Source organism: Metopolophium dirhodum, chromosome 9, assembly GCF_019925205.1.
Source record: "Metopolophium dirhodum isolate CAU chromosome 9, ASM1992520v1, whole genome shotgun sequence".
In the NCBI taxonomy this organism is placed as follows: domain Eukaryota; kingdom Metazoa; phylum Arthropoda; class Insecta; order Hemiptera; family Aphididae; genus Metopolophium; species Metopolophium dirhodum.
Genome location: NC_083568.1, coordinates 32,659,418 through 32,687,224, shown reverse-complemented (window position 1 = coordinate 32,687,224; position 27,807 = coordinate 32,659,418). Strand labels below are relative to the sequence as shown.

The 27,807-nt window shown below is 28.2% G+C and overlaps 2 protein-coding genes across 3 annotated transcripts; one reads left to right on the top strand and one right to left on the bottom strand.

Annotated features, from left to right (window-relative positions):
* Positions 1 to 1,204: 1,204 nt before the first annotated feature.
* Positions 1,205 to 4,833, bottom strand: LOC132952088 (tRNA (guanine(10)-N2)-methyltransferase homolog). Its single transcript, XM_061024236.1, has 9 exons — positions 4,307 to 4,833; positions 4,147 to 4,212; positions 3,783 to 4,025; positions 3,583 to 3,717; positions 3,366 to 3,522; positions 2,798 to 2,904; positions 1,893 to 2,034; positions 1,493 to 1,818; positions 1,205 to 1,423 (listed from the first exon to the last, which is right to left on the bottom strand). The coding sequence occupies exons 1-9, from the start codon at positions 4,364 to 4,366 to the stop codon at positions 1,259 to 1,261; spliced, it is 1,401 nt and encodes a 466-aa protein (XP_060880219.1). The 5' UTR covers positions 4,367 to 4,833; the 3' UTR covers positions 1,205 to 1,258.
* Positions 4,834 to 4,991: 158 nt separating this feature from the next.
* Positions 4,992 to 21,852, top strand: LOC132952087 (prolyl 4-hydroxylase subunit alpha-1). 2 transcript variants are annotated; one of them, XM_061024234.1, is made up of 10 exons: positions 4,992 to 5,318; positions 19,423 to 19,600; positions 19,695 to 19,846; positions 19,953 to 20,123; positions 20,199 to 20,363; positions 20,429 to 20,823; positions 20,883 to 21,107; positions 21,183 to 21,248; positions 21,326 to 21,491; positions 21,558 to 21,852. In XM_061024234.1, the coding sequence occupies exons 1-10, from the start codon at positions 5,267 to 5,269 to the stop codon at positions 21,644 to 21,646; spliced, it is 1,659 nt and encodes a 552-aa protein (XP_060880217.1). In that variant the 5' UTR covers positions 4,992 to 5,266; the 3' UTR covers positions 21,647 to 21,852. The 2 variants fall into 2 exon arrangements, with proteins under 2 accessions (XP_060880217.1, XP_060880218.1); XM_061024235.1 differs by having other exon boundaries at positions 4,994 to 5,235.
* Positions 21,853 to 27,807: the final 5,955 nt, after the last annotated feature.

Below are 27,807 nucleotides of genomic sequence, written 5' to 3'. Positions count from 1 at the left end.
ATATATAAATGCACCATTGAGTAAGTCACTGTAGTGTATACCTATTTTTTTGTATGCTAAATTAAAATTTAATGATAACTCATTGCATACACAAAACTATTCTAAGCAAAGATGGTCTATCAGCATGTATTATTAAGTATATTTTATGGTATGTTTATATTCCTTTATTTCTTTATAAGAAAAAAAAAAACTATTATAAAATCAATACATTCATAGCTCTGGCTAGGCTCCGAATCTAAAATTATAAGTCTCTCGAATAAAAATATTGAACATGGATAAAAAAAGAATTATATATGGTATGAATGAATATTGGGCATTTAAGCACTTTATACCTTAGCACAGGGGTATTCAATCTGTGTGTTGCGGCGTCCAGGGACATCGGTTAAAACCAAGGAAGCCACATCCGCAGTTAATAATGTAAATTTGTTTATTCTATTATCATTGTTAATTGTATGGGAAACGTTTAAATTGTTTTCAAAATCGGAAAAGCCTTGGGGCGTAGATCCAGACAGGTTGAAAACCCATATCTTAGTATATTGTTACCTGTTTTTTAAATTACATTATAAATATTAACATAACTATATGGGCTTTTTTTTTTTTTTTTGTAGCTTTATATTCCAATACATTTTAGATTTTAATTGGAGTGATGAATGTATTGATTTTACAATAATGTGTTTTTTTTTAAATATTTGTAAAATATTATATGAGAAGAATTCAAAAATATTATTTTCTTTAATACTGTTAAATGATTTTATATAAATTAGTTTTCATGTTATATGTAAGCTACAAAAATACCTAAACATGGTATTGATGTAATTATGTGATTCACCTTGTTAAGTAACACTTTATGCAGATAGTATTTAAGAACTTTTTTATTTTATTATTCTAGAATTATAATTAAATTTATTTATTTTATGTAATTTGAGTATATATGAAAGATAATTTAAAAAAAATACTAAGTTGTATTTTATGAACTGTATATTATAATATTTAGTTCAGGTTAATTTGTCAATAGTTATTTTGAAATGGATCAAATGAAGTGGAACCATAATTATTTTTAACATGAAAATAATAATTCTATGTATATAAAAATAGAGTCTAGTTGTAAAAAATAATATGAAAAGATTATTGTCTATTTGAATAATTTTTGATCAAATGTCAATTATATAAGGTTTAAATATTAATAAGTAATAATGAATAAAAATTATTATACTTATGTTACTCTTTATTTACTGATTGTTGGGCTTACAATTTGATCTTATTTCACATTAACATTGTTTAATTTTGCAAACCAAATCTCTTTGTTCTTAGCTGCCTCTGCTTTTTTTTGCTTTCTTGTTAGACGATTTTCATCACCATGAGTAAAATATTTTTCTCTAAAAGTACTAGCAGCTGGTATTGCAGAACTACATTCATCAGTATCCTGTAAAATAATGTTAAAATAAATATTTGTTTAGTATGTTCAATATTGTATAAAATATGTTGATTTTACTTGAGGCATTTTAATTTTTTCAAAAACCAAAAGCCGCCTAGCTGTAAATGTTGTCAACACTTGTTCACAGTTTCCTATTAATTTAAAACAACTATGTTTAGCCATCTGTGCATCATTGTAATCTTGTCGAAATACTGGTACCCAAAATAACAATCTTCCATGTAACTTAAGATGTTTGGAAGAAAACCACATAAGATCTTTGATGATCTCATTTAATCCATATTCTATTTTGGATGGGAAATGTACAGGAGATCCTTCCTTCTTAATAATAGGTAAGGATTCTTTAGAGCCTATTCGTTCAGTTGGTTCTCTAATACCATATGGAGCTATAGAAAAAATAAAATTGTATTATTTAAATTGTATTGTTAGTTATTAATCATTTTAATGAATTTTATATTACGATCTGCTAAGATACAGTCAAATTCTACATCACTGCGCCAAAACGGTAAAGCTGAATCAGCAACAATTACATCAATATATTTGTCAACACAAGAATATTGCACCATATTGGCTTCAATGCTTTCATCTTTTCTAGCTATATGCTGAAAATAAATGTACAAATTAACACGTTGACTGCCATGCGGCTGCCGGCGGTCACACAATATTTATCATGAGTTCGCCAAGTATATTTTTCAGTGTCATTACAAATTTGTATATAGTATTGTATTTGAAAAAAAAAAAATGTAATAATTCTCGGTACCCCACGGCACCTTTTTAGTGCATTATTGTAGCGCCAAGGAAATATTAATAATATAAAACCATATTTATTTACAGCCGCCAGCAGTCATATGAAGTATAAATAGTAACAAGGTGCGACAGCCAGCGTCCATAAAAATACTGTTTTATCCTAGTACTCTGAGGCCGCACATGTTAATAATGTATATTATAAGTATTAATATAAATATAAATACAATATAAGTATGGATGGGTCAGACCTAAGTTTTTTCGAACTGTTCTAACTTTCAAACTTTAAAACATTTAAGAATATAATAAAATTGAATTAATCTGTTGTCACACTTGAACATTTCAAATTGTATTATGGTTTAACAATTCAAACTTAAATTTTTGTTGAATTTTGAATAGTTTGAGGGTTTGAAAAGTAGAGAACCCAACTTTAAAAATTAGTAAAAGTATATATTAATTTCAGTTATACCCATAAAGCACAGGTAGAAAAGATATAAATTATCCATGAGAAACTTATAACTTTTTATATAATAACACTTAAGTTAAAAACTAAACTTCTAAATAAAAGCTATATGTATACATATTATGTTACTCATTATAATATAGTTAAAAATATATTACTCTTGTCTGTTTTCTTGTAGGCCTTGTACGCCCATGAAGCATTAAAAAGTCTATATCTGTTCCAATTACATGGCCACCAAATTTTGCAGCAGCAACTAACAATGAACCTTAAACAAAAATTAAACATTTACACTTGAGTGAGATAGGTGTAATATGTGATCTACACCAAATTGTTTAATATAATATGTGATTTAACAGAACAAAAAATTGTAATTGATTTAAAGTACAATACTAACATATTTATTACTATTAAATGTTTCAACTGTGCTATAATCAACTAAAAATAAAAAAATGTTAACTACTATTTTTTTTTTTAATTCATGAATTAATGGGTGAAAAAATCTCTAAGCACAACTAATAATTTCAAATGTGATAATATATAATAAGAGTAAAATTCATTAAGAAATAACTAATAAATCATATAAATATTGTATACATATAGGAATAATATAATAATAACCGTCAATTGTGAATAATTATTTTAGGAACTAAAAATGAAATAATTGTATTCAACTAACAACATATATTAATAAGATACAATTTAACTAAAATATAAAGAAACACATACCACTTCCAACAAATGGATCCAATACTAAATCACCATTAGAAACTTTTCCTAAATTTGCCATCAATAAAGAAAGCTGTGGATCCATACTAGTATTGCCAATAAATGTACGCTTTTTTAATGATAGCTCATGTATTAATGGGCGTCCACTTTCAGACACCTACAATAAAAATATTATTAATTTTAAAAATAAAATGAATATATATTATAATATACTTACTACTCGGCCAAAAAATGTACGAGTAGGATTTGCTGGCACAATTTTCGGATCCAAACCATAGTACTCAATATATTGAAACGTAACATCTGGATTTTTAAGATCCACGTGTCCTTGAAATGGCATATAACTGAACGACTAGTGGAACAATATAACATCATCAAACCACCTAGATTAAATGTGGAATATTTATAACGGTTTACTTCTATGCGTTCAAGTTTTTCTTCCTGTGTTTGTGAATTACAAAATAAATCTACATCTACTTTGAATGATTTTAGTTTATATGGTTCAAGTAAACCATTTAAACATTTTTCTTTTAATGATGCATGAAGTCTTGGCACAGTTGGTTCATCAGCCCATAAATGTATAGCACGTCTCATAGTTACTGAACGAGCTGACAATTTTTGTACGGCCTCTTCTGATGGCAGCTCAACCAGATACCATGGCTAATGATAAACAAATAAAACAATTTTAAAATCTTACAAAATATGTACTAAAGCACTTTAAAATTTTAGGCATGTTACAGTCAAGTGAATTAGTTGGTAAATTATTACGGGATGCTCTTACTTTATCGGATGGAGGTTCAATCCATTTTATATGTATTTTCAGAACTGACGCAATAGCTTCAATCTCCTAAAAATAACCAGTTATAAATTAAATATATCTATTTAAGACTATGAAGGAAGGAATTTCTTTTCGATGTTCGGGGATAGTTAAAAAATCTTACATGTAACCGAAAAGACACATGCTCGTGAGCGAACCAAAGTAAATATTGAAAACGCTTCATGTGAACGACTCTAAGACGAAAATAATGATCAAAACAATTCTATCTCCACTGCTAGTAGGGAAACATTAGTAGTAGACGAATTGTGACGCGTACAAAAAATACAATATTATATTACAATTTACAATAACATAAAATAATACTTATAGGGATTTATTATTTAAATATTCATATTTCATGCGAAAGGAGAACGTGTAAGTTGGTTTTGAGGCTTTGGGCTTTCCTTTTGAATGTTATCACGGTATATTTTAATCAATTCAGTGATAACGAACCATGCTCGGATCGGAAAATACTATCGATGGCGATACTGTATTTGACGGAATCGAAGGATTTAAAATTACACATTATTGTCATTCGTCACTTTTGAATTTTGACTTTTCCTAGTAGGAAAAATGTAGCGCACCCTTAGCGACCACGGTCACCGAGCCGAAATTGACGAATTATTTCACGTGGATTCTCGGTGTATCGCTTGACCGCGAAAACATCAGTCTTCTTACCCGTATCAATCGATAACTTGTGGTATCGACGACAATATTATTATTATTATACAGATCGCCGTGAAAAAATAATAATAATAACAATACATCACGTTGGGCGATAACCACTAACGACCGTAAAATTGATCAGTCGTTGTCACAGTCCGGCGTCGATTACGTCTGCCGTCCGTCGCGTTTTTCCCCCGTCGAAGTCTGTCCTTTCCGATTCGGTTACTCTCCTCCTTCTACATCCGGCCACAGACTCCAGAGTCCAGCACGTCGCCAGTCAGTTTAGTCCTGGATCGCGTCCGGCACACGCTCGTCCGCTCCTCTGTCAAGAGACGCTTTTCGGCACATCTCCGCCGCCGTCCGAAAGTTCGACGCCACGTCTTTGCGGTAAGCACGCCAAAACGTAATCTCACTTGGGATGGCTGTCCTCGAAAAACGCGACCGACCGAATAAAACTAATCTCCGTTTAGGTAGGTGCCTTATACAGTAGTTATACGACCGGTTTGGGACCCTTGTATGGTCGATTGCCCCCCGACCATTGGTACATGAATATTATACTTTTTACGAAAGTTCGGAGCCTCTGGTGAACATGCCTTTCACTTGTCTTTGCTCGCTCGCCGGGGTATAATATCCTAATCCTAGAGTCTAGACTTTAGAATAAGTACCTGCGTATAAAGCGCTGTCAAGCGTTGTTAGTGATTTAGTGAACAATTTTGGACTGTAGAAAAAAATTTGTTGCGTAATTGATAACCTAAAGTAAAATACTGTTTTTTTTTTCATTATTCTTTATTATTTATTTCAATATTACAATTAAATTTACAAAATATGTATATACATAGTCATACAACCAATGTACCAGTGTACGTTGTCAGAAAATACTTTCAGTGACTCATATAACTAAGAATGTTTAATTTTATTTAAAAATACTAAAATGTATTAGTCAAACAAATTGTAGGTACCTAATACCTATAATACTGTTTTAACTTTTTATTATTTTTATTATATTTTGCATTTTCAAATAATATAGTAAGTACCTACTCATATATTTTGTTCTTATATTCTAACTATAAGAAAGATTGAAGCATTTTGTACAAAAAAATTGTGAGGTAAATATTTAAAAAATTGTGTTAAACTAAATATTTTTTAAATGTTATGTCTAAATACATTTTAATTGGTAATAATTTAAATTCTATAAAATTTCAGTTTGTTAGTTTCATGAACCAAGAACGAAAAGTTTGATTTGAGAAAAGTCCTGATACATTTTTCGAGTTGGACAAAAAAGTCCAAAAATACAAATTTTTTTCATTTCACAAAATTAATTAAAATATGTATTAAATTTCCATAATATGCTCGGTATATTATATTCGATTTTTATTCGTTATAACCAAAATTCATAAATATAACTGTTCGTATAACTGTTATCTACGTATAAAATTTAAAAAAGTCAAAAGTCGAATGAAGGTTAATATTTACGAAAAATAAAAATAATATTCACAATAGGTAAATAATTTTTTCAAACAATCACCTATAGTCTATACAATTTAAAAATAATTCTGTTGTCATCTCATTATTACTCAATGTTGTAATTTTATATTTTTTCTCATTTATGTCATTTAGATTCTGAGCGGAACGATAAATGTATTGATTTTATAATTATGTGTGTTTTTTTTATTTTTTTTTTTTTATTTTGCTTCTGTCATCATCTTTTAGGACAGTAAAAGTGCTTAGATTTTCTTCAACAGTATCTTTTCTGATAGGAAACTGAATCTAGTTGGTACTTTGAGGGGGCGGGGGTCAAAGGTAAAAATGTTTTAGTAGTTTTCAAAAGCGCCGCGAAAAACAAAAGAAAAATTAAGGAAAAACGGGAATTTTTACGCAAAATCGATTTTGGTTTTTGGTATAACTCAAAACAAATGACCGTAGATACATGACATTTTTACTGAATGTTTATATTTGCATTTTCTCTACACCATATTTTAACTTATTTTGAGCTGTTTAGGGACATTTTCAGTTTCTTTTTTTTAGTTTTTTATTCTATAAATATCAATAAAATCAATAACAAAGCTTGAAAATTTAATATAAGGCTCCTAATATATTGTTTCAAAGACAGGTAAAAAATATTAAAAATCAATAGGCACAATTATTTTTTATAAGCATATTCAAAGTTCGAATTTTGACAAAATTTATCAAATTTAAAATTTAATAATTATTTTATAGTTAACAATTTATAAAATGTTCAACTTTTATATCTAAGGATAAAACATTTAAAACAAGGATCCACGTAAACAGGTTATATATAAATTACTTTATTTACAATAATATCATCAAATATACTTACTAATATCATATAGGCTGATTGACCGTCTTTGCTCAGAATCATTTTTCTTATACAATGATATTTTATCATTGAATTCAAATTTAACAACGTCCATTACAGTGACCCACTTGTAACTTACTGTACAGCAGAGTGACACCCACTTGCCTACCTTTTTTTCATTGTTGGTTACTAGTGGCATTTCATTGTATTTTAGATTATGAGCGGAGTTGATTTTATAATGATGTATTTTTTTAATTGTTTATATATTATTATTATTGCTTATTAAACGCCAAAACACCAATTTGACATAGTATAACAAATTTGGTAATATGGTAATAAATAATTGAAATGCAATCAAAAAATTAATTCAACCTACCCTAACCATTACTAGTTGTAAAATAAATTACTATATGATATCAATATTAATATAGGTATCATAAAATATACTTACAAATATATGCTGTCTCCGCTCAGAATCGTTTTTCGTATGCTATTTTATATCATTACATTCAAATTTGACATTTTGACACATCCATTACAGTAACCTACACAATGACTATAGATACACTTAACACATACTGTATACAGTAGAGCGGTTACCTACTTTCCACCTTTATTATTTCATTATGGAATTATTGTTGAACTCAAAAAAATGTATCCGAACTTTTTTCTGACAATAAAATCAAGACTTTTTATCTGACTTTTTTCAAATCATATTTTTTGATCGATTACCACTGTCGGTATAGGTAGTCATCTAATTAAAAAAAATAATGAATTGTGATTTGTGATTTATTCATATAAACTAAAATATTCTATATGTGGTCATGTGGAGCGTGTGAAGGTAAATATGGAAAAAACAAGCTATAGGAGAAATAAGCTTTGGCGCAAATGGACAATTTATAGCTATTAATAAGGGCTGAAACCTATTGGCTATTTTCTTATAAAAATCACGTTGAATAAATTGCATATTATGTACAAATATAATCACACCGATGTATATATTCAACATATTATGTATTTGCATATTACAATTCCTGAATGTAGTATTTTCCTGTCAAAGTTATACACGATGATAGGTCCATAACGGCATAATCTGTTGCACGTATATGACTATATGAGTATAACAATATACTTATATACAATTCTATAATAGGTAGGTACTTAATACAATGTCGCTAACACGTAATACGCCCAGCCTCCAATTCCAAATAGTTTATATTATATTATTGTAACTTTGTATTACGATGCGACACGACACGGTTCAGTGTTATTGCAGCGTGAACTACACTCCCCTCCCTATATGTTCGTAGACAAATTTAAACATGGTATCTATGCGGTTTAGCTTAAATTAGAATTTAAGTGTTTAAATCTGGTTAAATAATGTAACACGTCCAGTCTATAAGCCATTTTTTAATTTTATTTTTGATAGCTGTGTTAAATAAGGATTGACCCTATACAACTTACAAGTTTACTAAGGGATATACTATAATATATATAATACTAATATATTATACTATTATAGTTTATAGTCTACTGAACACTATCTGCTTGACAAAATAAACGAAATTAATAGAATTTATATACTATATAGTATATTTACCCAAATTATTTTGAATATACCTGGGTGCTAGGTATTTGTGTTTATATTTTTAATCGAAAGATTATTAGAAATGTGAAATGCATTATAACATAATAATTTACCTGTACATTATTGTCGTCTATATAGTTTTTTTAGAACTTGATCTGTGTATTTTATACAATAAAGTATAAACATCCATTATTATGTCGTATGGTCTTCGGGTTATAGGATAAAGTATGATTTTGCCTTTACAAATTACAATACAAAGTTAAATAAGTACCTGCCGGTGAACCATGAATACACAATGTAGACAATACACATGGCTGTCGCATCAGTCATCTCCTCTAACCGCCTAATAATGGATGAACTGACGTGTAAAACTCGAACAATTCATTGTAATAGTTACAACAAACCAACTATTAACTAATATAATTTGATTAAATTGCTAATCAAGAATAAAATACAAAACATAACTAATAGCTAACATATCCATAAATCATAAACACAAATATTTTAAATAAAAAACGTTTTTTCATTTTTCAACATTATCACAAACTGTTTTATATATTATATTACAATGAATTAATATACAATTTAAATTAAGTCATTACTATATTATTAGTATTACATTTCTGCAAGTTTAAAAGAATACGTATTGATTACCATTTGTAAACTATAATATTATAAATTATAATGGGTGAATTGTAATTTAAAATTTTTAAAATGCAGAATTGTAAAAATATTTGAATTTTTTAGTAGGTATATAAGACATTACGGTATCGCCATATTATGAAGCTGTTTTCTGTCAATCGTAAAAAAATACCGTATTTCGACGAATACCGTATTTTGTTCTCTGGGAAATTATCGGAAACCACCTAATTTAACAATGTTGTGTGTCCCATCTTTCAAAATTACTAAAAAAAACAAATTGGTTGCTAAAAATTAATAGTAATGGTTAAGTTGATTTAAGTAAACATATTAGAATATAGTATAATAGTCCGTAACTAAAATAATTAATATGACTAATACAAATTAATAATTATGAAACAAAACATATTTTGGTGAGTCGTAGTTCATTTCGAAAATGATAATTATTATTTATATATTATTTTGTTTAATATTATTTATCCTCTGATACCTTCTAAAGTTTGTATAGCAGAAAAATATTGTTTTTTTTTTAAATTTACAAAGTAATTAAGGTATACTGGAAATTTGATAAACGTGCTGAACGATAGGTCAAATTTCACATCAGGAAAACTTGACATTAAAAATAGAATTTTCAAAAGAATCGTGATCATCGTATCTTAGATAACCTAAGAGTATCCTGAAAACGATAGATTTTTTATTATAATGATAGAAAGGCTTGCAGGTTGCTAACACGGTTATCGTGTGTCGCGAATTTCACATCGCGCGAGATGGTAAGAGGACGTTTTGCTCATCACGTTCCCGCAAAAAATTTTAGTGCATGATTCCAAAATATATATTATATGAAAATATTTTGTTTCAGATTTATTTTTAAGAACTTTTTTGTATTTGTGTAAAAGTATCTTTAAACATTTATCCGACGATACGTATAATTTTTTATACAATATAAAATCATATTTATTTTACCTCGGTATTGAAGATTGATGCGAGTCTTTATAATTAGTAAATTTAATTGATGCTAATCAGATTTTAATTAATTCGATTCGATCTTTACTAAATTGTAATCCATAACTTTGAATGCTATTGTCACGAATATTTACTACGGTTCATAATCACACTAATATTCGTTAATGTATACCTATTCCTTACTTATTCGAGTATAATTATTCCGATACCGTTCAATTATTGCCGTGCTATTTAGAGGAATTACTTTCATCTGACTCTTGTATATCTTTTGTAGTGTAATATGTGGGACAAGGCTTCTGTATTGTTTTGCTCACTTTTAAATGTATATACAATGTGTCGAATAGTAAATACGAAAAATGTTGACTTCGGATGAGTAACTGCATATTATTATTAACAGCATATTATATCATAAGTATATTGTATATTCTAGTAGTACAATACCTATATACTTTCTCCTGTAACATTGGATATACAATAATATAATATTATTGTAATATTCTACATATATATTACAATGTAACATATGTCTCGACACCCTAAAAATATGAATACAAAAAGATAAATATCATCCTACGTCATAATAATATAGGATGTGCGTAACATATTTTTCTGTAAGATGTTTGAATTGTGGATGTAATAATAGGTATAAATTATGATGAATTTTGTTTATGAAATTGTACTATAATGATATTTTAGATAGGTGCCTACATTTGTACACCAGATATACCTATCTAAATGGTTATGTATCTATATAATGGTTTAAATTACTAATTTATCTAATACTACAGGTATCAGACAATAATACACATTATTATTGTACTGTATATATACTATATTGTATTACGATTTAACAATTGGGTCTGTGATGATAATAATATATTTTTTGCTAAATATTACCTATTTTTTGATAAGTGGCGTTCTGTGATAATAAATAACGACATCGTTATTGCATTTTCTGTCAATTAATTTAGTATTATTTAATTGTCTGAGGGATGAAGTTACATGCATTCAGCCTCCAGGGGTTATGAACTCACTATATTCACGAATAAAAAGTACACATTCGACATTCCAGTTTACCGCGTGACATACCGGTTTTTCCCTGCAGTATAACGCGTACAAGATGATGTTCTTTTCATGGTCAACTTGTGTGTATATTAAAATATAAATGCCAATTCGGCATTACTTAATATGAGTGTGATATTGCGATAGGCTTATATAGGATAACCTAACCTGCACGTGCAAGTTGTATTAGCATAACTATTAACTACTATTATAAATGCTTATGTAGATAAATTTTAATGTAATCAATATTAGGTTTAGAAGACAAATATATTATATGCTAGACGTAATAAATAATGTTCCTGGAGCCTACACTTTCTTAAAAATGAATGCATGTAAGAAACTAAAATATAAAATATGCTTAAAAGGAAGTCAGGCATTGTCAGCGTACCATTTGGTTTCTCTCTCTAACCCATAATCACACGCTACGTATTATAGCAAATGTACGTCCAGTAGAACCAATTTTATGTTGTTATAGCTTTAATGTTCAAGTCACTTGAATCAAGTGAAATTAACCTATTATTAAACTCAAAAATATTATATGTGTACGTTTGATTTTTTACTATATTTCAATTTTTACGCAATGAGTATGTAAATTATTAAGATTTAAAAATGCTCGTACCTATATATCCCTGAAAAATTGAAATATCGTAGAAAACGCTAGCCCACAAACACAGATAATGTTCTTAACTTTAAGCTTAATAATATTAGGTTGATACACTCTAATATTACAGCTTACAGCGCTAACAACACAAGATTATTGGTTCTTCTGAACGCGCGTTTGCTATATTGTGCGTGGGTCAGAGAGACAAAACAAACAGTGCCATGACATCCTCTTTAAAGATTACTGCTTTACCCACTAATATACGGATTAAAATAAGATATAATATAATGATATATTTTTCAATAATATGGTGAAATCTATTATTTACATTAATATATTATTAAACTTGACGTTTTACGTTTTGAATTTCTCAAAAATGTCGTCCAGTTTTAGATTCTGAGCGGAGCGATGAATGTATTGATTTTACAATGATGTGACTGTGTACAGGATAAGTAGTAGAAATAATGATTCAATTTTAAACTTAAGTGGGAAAGTGGATCTAGTTGGTGCATTGAGGAGGTTAAAAAAAAAAATTAATTAAAACCTGTAATTTATACGCAAAATCGGTTTTCCATAAAATCGATTTTGGTTTTTGGTGTAACTCTAAAACAAATGAACGTATACACATGAACATTTTCCTAGTCGTTTATATTTGCATTTTCTATACACAATAAAATTTTCAAAATATTTTGATTTGTTTTGAACTGTTTAGGAACATTTTCTGTTTCCAATTTGATTAGTCATTTTTTCCACGAATGTCAATAAAACTTTATTTGTTGGGTAAAAAAGATTGAAAATTTAATACAAGATTCCTACTATATTGTTACAATGACATTTGAAAAAATATTAAAAATCCTTATTCACAGTTTTTATTTAAAAGCATTTAAAGTTCAAATCTTGACAAAATACCGAAAAATCATGAAAATTAGCAAATTAATTTTAGTTAAGAATTCATAAAAACTTTTGCTTTTAAATCTAAGATTTGAAAATGTTATACAGGATTCCTTATAAGTTTGTTTACCTTTATCAAAAAAAAAAGTCTACAAACAAATCAAATTAAATTTTTATGAGCGTTTGGAATTCATAGTTTTACAATATTGGATATCACTCGATTTCTCATGTAGCGGTTTTGTTATTTTATTGTTATTCAAAAACGAATAATTGCAGATACATGAAATTTTTACTGAATGTTTATATTTTCATTTTTTATGCACCATACAATTTTGAAAATATTTTGACTCTTTTTGAACTGTTTACGGACATTTTCAGTTTTCAATTTTTTTAGTTTTTTTCTATAAATATCAATAAAATTATATTTGTTGGGTAAAAAAGCGTGAAAATTTAACGCAAGGCTCCTGATATGTTGTTATTTACAATAGTAGTTGAAAAATATTAAAAATACCGAAGCATAATTTTTTTATAAGCCTTTAAAGTTCGAATTTTTCAACATTTTTCAAATTTAAAATGTAATAATTGCTTTCTAATTAAAAATGTATAAAATGTTCAACTTTTATAGCTAAGGATTGAAAATTTAAAACAAGGTTCCACGTTAATAGGTAAATATATAAATTACTTTATTCACAATAATATCATCAAATATCAAATACTTAGTAATATCATAGGCTGACTGGTCGTTTTCGCTCAGAACCGTTTTTCTTATACAATGATATTATATCATTAAATTCAAATTTAACATCATCCATTACAGTGACCCACTTGTAACCTACTGTACAGCAGAGTGACACCCACTTGCCAACCTTTTTTTTTTTAATTTAGACTTAAGTTAGTAAAATTACATAACTACCGGCATACCGCACACAATACGTCAATCATATGTAAATATTTAAACACTGCCGATTTTAATGTTTTTTAATCGATTTTGTAAAACGTGTTCAGCACCAGATTTTTTAAACAATTTGTAAAAATGACAACATGACATATAGTTTTAGATAAAGAACATCAGTTATAAAAAATACACACAATGTGATATTAATAAACGGTCCATACATATTGTCAACCGCTAGTGATTATTTTTTTACCCAGTGGCAATTGGCCAGAACAATACCGTATATTATGTTAATTGGAATGGGTGGGACGTTTAGTAGACGGATTCTTCGGCATATATAAATATTAAATTTTCTAAAATCATTGGTCCTCAAATGTGTGGCTCTCCATTATGAATTGTAGATAAAATGCGCATGTTGATTTACATAGATGTACGTACTGCAATATTATTTGTTACTTAATATATAATATGTATATAGAATATCAGATAATAATAGATATAGATTATAGGTACCTATGTGTGTTATGTAACAGTAGTATATTGCATATACTATCTTATCATTTTAATTGCAATACAATTTGTTAATGTAATACTTGTTTTTAAACATTTAATTATTAAAATGTATATAATATTTGTTTTATATTGAAAAATATAAAAAACGAGTTAAGTTATAAGGTATAAAAACAAATCATAATATATTTATTTATGCTTATTGCTTGCGGTTTGTTTGCTGATTAGAGTACCTGCATAGGTATACTTACTTATAATGTATATTATGTTACTTTCAAGCACAGATTAAGACCTGAGCTATGAACATTTTGGTGGCTTAGTGCTTTTATTTTTCTAGCCTTTTCTAAACTTTTTTCATATTCAATAATTGATTTATATTTATTAATAATATATTGTTCAAACTTTTTACATTTTTCAATCAGCATATTATCTATCATTCAAATTGAATAAATGGTAAAATAATATTTTATACTATTATTGGACATATTATATTATTCATAAATAGTAAAATAATATAACAATACAAATTAAATTAAATACATGGGATTTATTTAAATTTAAATACAGACATATTAAATTAAAAATCGTACCTTTGCACCGCCGTACCGTGGTCTGACTTTATAAACAATTCCAATTAAGCGAATGTACCAAAACTACACTACTTTAGGTGTGGAGACAATCTAATCTATTACTTCCATAAACTCTTGTACTTAATCAAAAACAAATGTAAGGATCCTCTAGATCCATGGTCAATCGTGGTTCTACAGTTCTGCAAGTCACAACACTGCTTACGCCATAATTCTGCCCCGATTATCGTACACAAAGTAGGCAATGGCTAATGGTGATATTAACTATTTGTTGATAGAGTTACACATGACGTATTTTATTGACATAAAGACTATTAATGTAGAGTTGTATAAGCAACAAGCAAAATTTTACGAACATTAACCGCATATAGTTATGTCTTTAGAGTGTTTAGACAATATTAACATGTAGGTAACATTAAACTATTAAAGTAATAGTAAGAATATGTTACTATATATTATTATTTATTATACTTATACTATTCTATATAGTTTTATACATAACTTAGTTCAATAGTATTATTGAAGCTTCTCACACGCAACGATAACGTTGTTGATAAATGCACGATGTTTATCATATTATCATAAATATGATGATAATAATAATAATTAATTTTATAAAATAAAAAAGAATAAAATTAACGTTAAGACAATTGAGTATTATTTGAAGACAAAATAATAAATATCAATCATAAAAAATTTAAAAGCGAAATGACAACTTTTTAAGTCAAGAGGAATACTTCAAAGTTTAAGGTAGACAAATTATTGTCTGAATATTACTGCCTACTAAATACTTTCAAAGAACTTTTAATCAATAAAATGTACGCCTTGCAAAACTTAATAGTTAAAAAATATTTTTAACTTTGTCTCCTTAAGTATTGTTAATGATAGTAGTTATGTAATTGTCTGAACAAATTATTATGCATTGTTAATAATTAATATTGTCGTAGATATTATATCGGCAATACCTAACTGATTTTTATCGATGACAGTAATTAATACATATTATATACCTAAATTAAACACTTATTATTCCAAATTTTAATATAAATAATATTATCTAAATGATATTCATAATTTAAAGCTATTGTGTAATTGATTATATAATTTATATTATATTGATTGTATAATTAATAATAGTTTTTTTCTGCAGTATACCTATATTATAATATATGCGTTGTAAAAATATTTATAAAACTAGTGTCATTATATTTTTATCATAAAACAATTTTGAGGAACTTATCAATTTCTGATATTTCTTATTCAATTTAATAAAAAGCAAAATTGTCCAGATAATATTACAATATCAGTTAAATATAATAGAAAATATACTATGGATAGTTATCACATGAACAATTAATAATCGAATATGATTGATGTTTAATAAGATTATACAAAAATGTATTTAAACTCGCAAAGTCTTAATACAATTTTAGGGATAGGTGCCTCGTATTTATTATTTTTGTATTGAATCGAGCATTGATTTTTTTCAAGAGAAAATACACCATCTTTTTATATGTACAATCATCTTTCTTAATAATCATTTTAATGAATTTATTCGGCGACTAACATAAGTAATGGGTTACCAACGTGTTAAAAGTGAAAACATAATCTCTAATATAGCCACAGGCACAAGATGTCACGAACGCAATGTAAGGTCATCCAGGTATTGCATGAGGTTAGGTTAAGAACAATGTGGTATGGCGTACGCTCACAAGTTATCAACGTGATATTATTATTCCTCGTGGTTCGTGAACAAGTAATAACGGTTTTTATTATTATTAAAAAGTTATTGTTCCGCGATAATATTTCATTTTCAAAAAAAATTTTTCAAAATGTACCACATTTAAACAGTACATATTTATTTCATATTTAGTTGTATTCGGAACGTTTTTCACGGTTAGTACCTATATAATATGTGTAGTTGATAAATACAAGCGGATCTCAAGTATGACCGGAGGCTGTGAAAATACGAAGAAATTACACATCTACCTTTATTGATATTATATAGTTATTACTTATTATAATGTACGTTTTAACATTATTGTTTATGGACTTGTTCTTTTTTATTTTGTACATTAATTAAGATAAGTTACACTAGGTGCGTAGCTCTATGTATATACAGTCACTCCTGTTTCTTTTTATTCAATGACATTTCCATTACACAGCAAGATTTTAAACTCTTGTTTAAGAGCAGGTACTTATACTTAATTCAATCTGATTTCCTTTAACTTTATATACTTCGAAAATTTAAACTCTCAGTATCTAAATTAAAAAAATACCTATCATGCATTCTATGTCATATTAAACTTAAACAATACCTAGTTAATGGGTTGAAATAAGTTTAAGGGAACTGTAGGTTTATACCTACATCAGAATACATAATTATTAAATAATAATAGTTTGTATATTAGTATTTAAATCTATATAAACTATTTTTACATCTGTACTTGACCGTCAATTAACACGCGGGGTCTGTTGTTAAATATGACCGTGTGTTGTAACTAGTAACTACTTATGTCTTATACCGTATAATACTTTAGTGTATACACTATACAATATACATAGTTTGAATAGTTAAATACCTGTGTATTTATTGTTTTATATTTAAATGCACTCAACTATACGTCTAACATAGGCTAATACATTCGACTAGAAAATAAAATAACTACATTTTAATAAATAATAATTGTGATTATATCTACAGAGACTAGAAGTATTAATCATTTTTTTATGATCATAGGATGCTTATAGTATTTACCTATAATATATATTATACATAGTAAATAATGAATGTTCACGAGATAAGCTTATAAAAAATATTAGATATTTGGTATAATGGTTTTTTTATTTTCTTATCGTTATTTGTTGCGAGTATAATATCATAATATATTTTTACGCGTCCGTCATCATCTATTATAATTGCAGTTAGTTTTAATATAAAATACTGATGTTATGTAAAACGTTAATCTCTCACACATGTGTTTTATCTATAGGAACTAGGAAGTAAAGTTACATCCTTTCGGCGGCCATTGCCCCTCTTATTAATATGTATATTATTATGTTATTTTTTTAATTTTCTGATTCAATTAACAATGGAAATAAAAATTGATGACTGTGACGGTGAAATTAACTGACCGACTCACTGGTTTCAGTATATTTAAATGGTTCCCATAAGGCATAATTATATCACACTATAAATCGAAATATAAAATACCTGATTTCAAACAGTCGAATATTTATATGTTGCACACAATAACCCCGTACGTATATAGGTAAGTAGGTAACTTTAATGAATTACTGCTTAATTCATTATCTAAATAGACGTTTTTTATACAGCAGTTTTATTTAGTTCGTAGAAATATAATGTACCTGTCAGTTGAGACCATAGACTATGAATAAATGGACTGATAACAGAGAAAGAGAGATTCAGGGGCCAACATTGTTAGAAAAAGATAGAATACAACTTAGATACCATTTACACCAATTAATAGCAAGAGAGAGTGAGAATAGTTTAATAACAAAGACAACAACATTTTTAGAAGCATAGCGTACACTTTAGGTAGTCAAGTCCTATTATATTACACAAGTACTGACTCTCTTTCTAACAATGTTGGCGCTTGGAAACCCAATAAGGTATGGTATGGGGGACGCCCAGTCCATATGTTAATAATAATATGTCTATGGTGAGACTCGTGAATACGATGACGGATGACAATTATAATTATTATAATACTAATAGGTATGTGAATATTTGATGGTCGGTTGTCAGGTTAACAGAACTATCACTATTCACTATTATAATACTTTATACGCTTGTATATTGTTGTACACTAATCTTTTTATTACACATTGTTTGAACTATGAGAATTGCCATTAAAAAGTCAAAATTTAAAGTTTAAATTAATTTATTAAAATATAATGAGATTTGATAAAATTTCTTCAACAAAAAAAGACAAATTCAAGTAATCATTATAGTTATAAATACAGTAGTATGTATGTATGCCTACCTACATAAAATTTAATGTTATTTACATAAACACGGACATGGCATAGTGAGTGTCGTACGTATAAAAAAATCACCGTACCTATATTATGTGGCTTTAATTTAAAATTCGGCCAAATAATGAAAACACATTTTTACCTATATAATACTTACATAATCGATGCAATTATTAAAATTTCTAATACTTAATATAGTTTAGATTATTCAAAATGTAGATATAAATTAAATTTCTAACCGGTTCAATTATTTGTTTATAATATAATGTATAAAAACATTTAGTTGTAATTTATATTTTTAGCTTGGTATCCTCCTGGATTTGGGTCCGGTTTTCCTGTATATTGTTGTACTTATTCATATTACGTACTATGACTTATGCCAATTACAGTGTAATTTCATGACATTGTTTTTGTTCTAGAACTGGTTTTTTCGATGGATTATAGTTTTAAATTTTAATGATTCAGACTTTTCAGTCTAATTTCAATTAATGCCTGTTGTTAAATTCGTATTTTTTTTTTTAGGAATGCCCCCTATATGGGTGGTATTGCCATTGTGTCTGGCCCTATGTACACCTCTACAAGGCGAAGTGTACACAGCGCTCTCCGAACTCGAAGAGTTGTTAGACACCGAATCTGTTCTTTTACAAACTCTGCACCAATACATTTCCGACCAAGAGCATAGAATAGCAGTATTAAAAAAGTAATGGAAATTATCCCATAATTAAGTCGATAGTTAAACATTTGAAAGTAAAAACAAATTTCCAATACTAATTTAAATAATTAAATATTCCCAGACATGCCGTGGATTACGAAAAAGAACATTCAATCGCAGCCCGAGACGTTACTAATTATCTATCAAATCCGATCAATGATTATTTATTGGTCAAACGATTAACCAGTGACTGGCATAAAACAGAAAAATTGATGCAAGATCCATACTATGAAAGTAAGCTCGTAAATTATTGTGTGAATAAATGATTACAAAGTACCTATATACCTACAAACATTAAAAATATAAAATATATACATATTTTTAAACTGTACATTTTTAGCTGCTATGAAAAATCTGACACAATATCGTGAACTCCTCAAGTTCCCTACGGATGAAGATTTAACCGGTGCGGCGACTGCACTTATTAGATTACAAGACACGTATAAACTCGACACGGCATCAGTTGCCAGGGGAGAGTTGAACGGCATTCAATACAGTACTCAATTATCGGGTAAATTTACTCAACAAATTTACTAAACAAAATGTACAGGTATTTGAACAACATTCATAAACGATCTTTTTTTAGCTGGTGACTGTTTTGAACTCGGCCGCCAGTCGTACAATGGCTATGATTTTTATCACACGGAATTGTGGATGAACGAAGCCTTAAACAGACACGAACAAGAGAGATCAAATGTGACAGTTCGTTGGGAAATCTTGGAGTATCTTGCATATTCCACATTTATGCAAGGTAAATAATAACATATTTTATTGTAATATAGATGTATACAATATTGGCTGTTTTATTTATTGCAGGAAATTTAAAAAAGGCATTAGATTTAACTATTGAATTGTTATCAATACTTCCAAATCACGAACGCGCCCTGGGAAATCTAGCATATTACGAAGCTGCGATAAAAAATGGAACGACTGAAATAGGTAAAAGTGAACAACCTCCAAAAGCAGTTACTGCAATGTTAGATCCTGAAGAACGAGAGCGATATCACATGCTGTGTAGAAATGAAAATTTAATGTCAATCCAAATTAGTTCTCAACTCCGATGCCGTTACACAAACAACAATAGAAATCCTCTTTTATTAATCGCTCCACTCAAAGAAGAAGAAGCTTTTTTCAGTCCGCGAATAATTCTTTATCGTGATGTTCTGTATGACAACGAAATAGAAGTCATCAAGCGCATGGCTCAGCCTCGAGTAAGTTTTCTTTATTTTAAACTTAAAATTAAAAGTATTAATTTAAATTTAAATTATAGCTTAAGAGAGCTACTGTTCAAAATTATAAAACTGGTGAATTGGAATTTGCTGATTACCGAATAAGCAAATCGGCTTGGTTAAAAGAACACGAAGATGTTGTGGTTGCAAATGTGGCCAAAAGAGTTGAAGTAATGACAGGTCTTACAACGGAAACAGCCGAGGAACTTCAAGTTGTTAACTATGGAGTAGGCGGGCATTATGATCCACATTATGATTTTGCTAGAGTATGTACAATGATTAATATTAATTATTCATTTATAATAATAATATACATTTTCATTTTCATTTTAATTATTTAGACAGAAGAAATCAATGCATTCAAGTCATTAGGGACCGGAAATAGAATTGCCACTGTTTTATTTTATGTAAGGAATTATTATTACATCGATAACTATAATACCAATATATATATAACTATGTGAATGTTATTCTAATTATACAGATGAGTGATGTAGCTCAAGGAGGTGCTACTGTATTTCCTTGGTTAGGCGTAGCACTACAACCTGTAAAAGGAACAGCTGCTGTATGGTTTAATTTATATCCAAGCGGAAATGGAGATCTTAGAACTAGGCATGCTGCGTGTCCTGTACTCCAAGGCTCAAAATGGGGTATTTCATTTAACACAATTATAATATATTTTGTATTGATATTTATATTATATTGTTTTTTTCTAGTGTGTAATAAATGGTTACATGAAGCGGGACAAGAGTTTAGAAGACCATGTGATCCCAAAGAGAATATACAGGAAACGACTAGCAGATAGTTTTGGAAATATTTGACTTTTTTCGTATAAGTTGGTTTTTTAAAATGATTCGTCATCTTATTTAACAACGATCGATATTTTACTTTTGTAAAGTATATTATACACAATACGTTTTACAATGTTGTGATAAATGTTTCTTTCGCAACTATTATTGATCTTATCATATTTTTAATTAGTCGAAATAAATATTTTTATATACACATTTATATATTATATTTATCAATTTTATAATTATGTAGTCATCACTATTAAAAAAGGGAAAAGTAGGTAATCGATATGATGTACATTAGGTGTCAAGTATACTGGATTGTACCTCATTCGAGTAACTCACTGTAATGTATGTGTCAAAATAACAAAATAACTAAAATCGTTATTTTATTGTTTAAATTTCCAATTTAAAATTTCTATTAAAAAAAATGTGATTTTAAATTGCTGTAAGAAAATCTTATGATAAACCTTGTGTTATATTTCCTATATTTTTAACCAAGCACAACATTTTTTACCTACATTAGTAGAGCAAAAACAAAAATATTTGAAATTTTATATGCCTATGATGCTTACTAATTAGTATGTATAAATATTTCAAAATTTGCATTGAGTATAAAGAAAATGATAGTTTTAATAATAATGGAATATTTTGAGTTTCTACAATTAATATTATTTTAATTTCAACAAAATAGCAACAATTGTTTAGAGAAATTATTTATTTATGTTTGGATGACAAATTTTATCAACATTTAAACTTCAAACACTCAGAGAAATGAATGACTTTAGGATTTATGCTTAACTCTATTTTTGAATTCCACTAAGAAGAACTTGTTAACTAAAGCTTTAGACGTCAATATACACTATCTCGTTATAACCATACCAACGTACTGTACTGTACTGCACCTACATAATTAAATTAATTAATCAACGCAATGACATAATATTTTAACTGTCACCTATCAACGCACTTCGCAATGCTGCGCAGGTGTCCCTCGAATTCCTAAAAACAAATGGTTTTCTCTTGTTAGGCAGCGGCAGCCATTGATGTTGGTGACAACGATAGTTCCGCTCCTAGTGACAGTTAACAGACTTATGAGCAGGGTTGGAATTTTATAGCACCTAAAATTGCATAAATATGCGCTATAATATTACCTTAAATATCGCTAAATATGCGCTAAAAATATGGCATGCAATAAAAACAACAAAATATGCAAAAAAAAAAAAGTAAATTTTTTAATTAATAATTTTTTAATCACTTACAAATTATTATAGGTAGTTACTTATGAAGATAAATTTAAAAAAAGTGGGTAAGTGGATGTCGCTCTGCTGTACAGTAGCTTACAAGTGGGTCGTTGTATAATGGATTGTATTAAACTTGAATTCAATGATATAATATCATTGTATAAGAAAAACGAGATTCCGCTCAGAATCTAAAACTATAAAAAGTAATAACTTTCAAAAAGGTACCTATAAACGGCTCAAAAGGTGGAAAATTATTATCGAATTATATTGTGAATTGTGATTAGAAAAAAATAACATAAATATTTGGTGAAAATGTGTAGGTACCTAAACTATGTAGGTAGAATTACTCCTACCCACTCGAATAAAAATATACTAACTATAGATCCAATTTGCCACCATAAACAGTCAAAATTGAAATATTGAAGCATTTTATCTGTTCCAAAAGGCGATGCCTGAAACAAATCTAATTAATAATAAAAACAAACCATTATTGCTCGTTGTTACAATCAACATATAAAATTGGTTTTAAAAATATAATAATTTTATTATCATATTATAAAAAGGTGGGTAAGTGGATGTCGCTCTGCTGTACAGTAGGTTACAAGTGGATCACTGTAATGGATGGTGTTAAATTTGAATTCAATGATATAATATCATTGTATGAGAAAAACGATTCTGAGCGAAAACCGTCAGTCAGCCTATGATATTACCAAGTATATTTGATGATATTATTGTGAATAAAGTAATTTATATATAACCTATTTACGTGGAGCCTAAGAGCCTTGTGTTCAATTTACAATCTTTAGCTATAAAAGTTGAACATTTTATAAATTTTTAACTAGGTACAAAATAATTATTAAATTATAAATTTGATAAATGTTGTCAAAATTTGATTTTTAAATGCTTATAAAAAAAAATTGTGCCTATGTATTTTTAATATTTTTCAACTGATATTGTATTAATATATCAGGAGCCTAGTATTACATTTTTACACTTTTTGGCCCAACAGATAAAACTTTAATGATATTTATTGAAAAAAAAAACTAAAAAAATTGAAAACTGAAAATGTCCGTAAACAGCTCAAAAAGATTCAAAATATTTTCAAAATTGCATGGTGTATAGAAAATGCTAATATAAACATTCAGTGAAATTTTCAAGTATCTAAATTCGTTCGTTTTTGAATTACAACAGAATAAGGAAATCGCTACATGAGAAATCGGGTGAATATCCAATGTTGTAAAAATTTGAATTTCAAACGCTCATAAAAATTTAATTTGACTTTCTTATAGACATTTTTTTTTTTGATAAAGGTAGACAAACTTATGAGGAATCTTGTATTACATTTTAAAACCTTAGATTTAAAAAGAAAAATTTTTACGAATTTTTAACTCAAAATAATTTGCTAATTTTCATGATTTTTCCATATTTTGTCAATTTATGAACTTTGAATGCTTAGAAAAAAAAACTGTGACTAAGGATTTTTAATATTTATCATCTGCCTTTGAAACAATATACTAGGAGCCTTCTATTAAATTTTCAAGCTTTTTTAGCCAACAAATAAAATTTTATTGATATCTTTAGAAAAAAAACTAAAAAAAAATGGAAAATGAAAATGTCCCTAAACAGTTTAAAATAAATCAAAATATTTTGAAAATGTTATAGTGTATAGAAAATGCAAATATAAACACAACCAGTGAAAATTTCAAGTATCTAGGGTCATTTGTTTTAAAGTTACATCAAAAACCAAATTCAATTTTGTGTAAAAATTCCTGTTTTTCCTCAATTTTTCTTTTGTTTATCTTGTCGTTTGTGAAAACTATTGGGAAATTTTTACTTTTGACCCCCCAAAGTACCAACTAGATTCACTTTCCTATCAGAAAAGGTACTGTTGAAGAAAATCGAAGCATTTTTACTGCACTAAAAGGTGTCCTCAGACACAAAAATAAAAAATAAAAAAAAAAACACACATCATTGTAAAATCAATACATTAATCGCTCCGCTCAGAATCTAAAATACTGTAGTGACGGCCAACGAAATTAAACAATTTCATACGATATCGTTATTGTGCCAAATATTTGATGCTGATATCGTTTTGGAATTATCTCGAAATATTGTAACCAATGTTATTGAAAGTTGTGAATCGTGTAGATTTTGTGGATTTATTACATCTGTTCGAGTGCAGACGCATTTCCCAAACTTCCCGCTGACTGTCATAGGCACCCCGAGCCGAGCCTCTGACAGTATAGAGTGTTCTCGAGACGGCCTACCCCCCTCTGTCGTGTCCAGCGCGAGCTTGCATACTGTGGCTGCTCGCTGACAGTCGTGCCACCGCTGACTGTGTCTTTTCCGGGCGGTCGAACTTGATTTTTACTGAATACTTATATTAGCATTTTCTACATACCATAAAATTTAAAAAATATTTACTCATTTTGAGCTGATTACAGACATGTATTTTAAATTTTTTAGTTTTTTATCTATAAATATCAATACAATTTCATTTATTGGATGGAGAAACGGGAAAATTTAATACAATAAGGCTCGTGATATATTGTTACAATTGCAGTTGAAAAATATTAAAAATACATGGGCACAATTTTTTTTTTTATAAGCATTTAAAGATTGATTTTTGACAACATTTATCAAATTGAAAATTTTTAAATTTTGCTGTTCAAATTTATAAAATAATCATAGCTAAAGATTGAAAATTTAAAACAAGGTTCTACGTAAGTATAGGTTATTTTTTAAACAAAAAATATAAATTTTATAGTTATTTTATGTTCAAATTTGGACAAAATTACATATTAAGTAACCAAGAATAAAGATTTTAATTATTTTGTTGTAATTTAATAGAATATTGTGTGGCGAGGGTGGAAATTGCCTTCGTGCACGAGCCACACATACTATTTTTGTCACGCCTCTGCATTTATGCGGACAACGGCTAAGGTAATGCAGGGATCTATGTAACAACTATAGACTATAATTAAACGAAAATTTGGTTTTATTTATTTTAAGCGTCACGCATGGAGGTTATAATATGATTATAAAATGTAACCAAAATTTTATATTTTGTGAGAAACAACGACTGTGGTATAGATTTCAGTGTCTGCTTGTGCAGAGTATACGCGCGTGAAATGTGCGCGCAGCACTTTTGGGGATTTCCACTTAACCGCCCGGCCCTTTTGGGGATTCCCACTTTACCACCAGCTGGACGGAAAAACGACGCTTTCCATCGCTTCAACCGCTATCGAAAACCAAACTTTCCGTGCAGGCATGACAAAAAAGTATTATTCGTGAGTACATGAAATTTCTCATGCATATTATCAAATATAAATATTGAAATATGATAATATGCAAATAATATCAACTCAACTAACTGACTACCGTATTAATAATAACAATATAAATATTATATAAATTATCCTAGGCTGACAAACCGTATCTGTACAAAATCGTTTATCGTATATACAATGATATTATATCATTGAATTCAAAATTAACACCATCCATTACAGTGACCCACTTGTAACCTACTTTACAGCAGAACGACACCCACTACCCACATATACAAATTTAATTTTTTTAAATTGAAGTCTTAAATTTTAATACGTTGCGCTATTTAAAATTAGTTTGGTTATAAAAATAACACACATTGGTTATTTTTGTCACACAATTCGCATTACTTGCAAAACAATTAAATATGAATAGATACTATTTTATTATTTTATTAAATAGAAATAGGGCTGGTAAGTGTTAAAAGTTACCCAGATTCAGATATTTAGACCTACTCAAATCTTAAAATTATTTCAACAAAATCCATTGTCTAACACGTCCGTTGACGTATGACGGCGTAACGTATAGGCAATAGAGCTACATTGCTGTGAAACGAAGTAACACGAGTATATTATGTGCCAGATGGCACATTGGTACAAGTGTACAACATTTTATGTTTTTCCATTTTTGTTATTCATTGCTCAACATAAATATAATAATATATTATTATTGTTGACTGTTGTAATAGGCTTGATCTAAACATCGCATATATTTGTCTTGCCATGTTTTATAATATGGATCCCCATAGTTTGTCTAAGACGTCACGTCTATACCAGATACCTAAGACCTAACCAAAGGTAACTAATTATGTGACATTGTGACAAGTATTCATGTTTCACATTATGCAAATTTAAATACTGCAGAGTCTCAATAACTCGAATTTAGAGGGAAATAAATATACAATTTACTTATTGCATTTTCCAGTTATATACCTCAGACACAACTTAAAAACGTTTCAAGCGCTTTCAACGTTAAAATAAATCGAGTTAATTTAGTGGCAGCGTCAGATATTTTTTATTGGGGGGAGGGGGGACGGGCGATACAAGGGCAAATTACTTTTTGGTGGGACATTTATGTATCGTTACTCGACCACCCACTAATTTGCTTATTCACAAAGTATGGCTAAAAATGTTTTGGGTATAATATGCTATATTTCTAAATAGTCAAAAAAAAATAACTAAATAATTATCGAATTAATAAAATGTTTTTATTTACTTACATATTTTTAACATAATGGAATCCAAAGTAGGTATAAGCAAAGCTGGGCAAGTAAACCAATTTTTTTAACTAGTTAAAGTTAAGTCATCCTAAAAAAATAATAACTAAGCTAAGTTAAAGTTAGTTTTAAAAAGTTACTGAATTTGAGTAACTAAGCTAAGTTACAAATTTTCATGAAAATAATAACTAAGTTAAGTTACTTTTTTATTTTTTTAAATACCTTTAACTTACTCATAAACGTTTTATTTATCTCATCGTAGGAAAATAACTAGTTTTGGTATAAAGTAAAACAAATTAATAACAAATGCACAGACTATATTATTTTATAAATTATATTACTGTTTTAGATTATTTTTATAGCTGTACCCCTTACATACAGATCA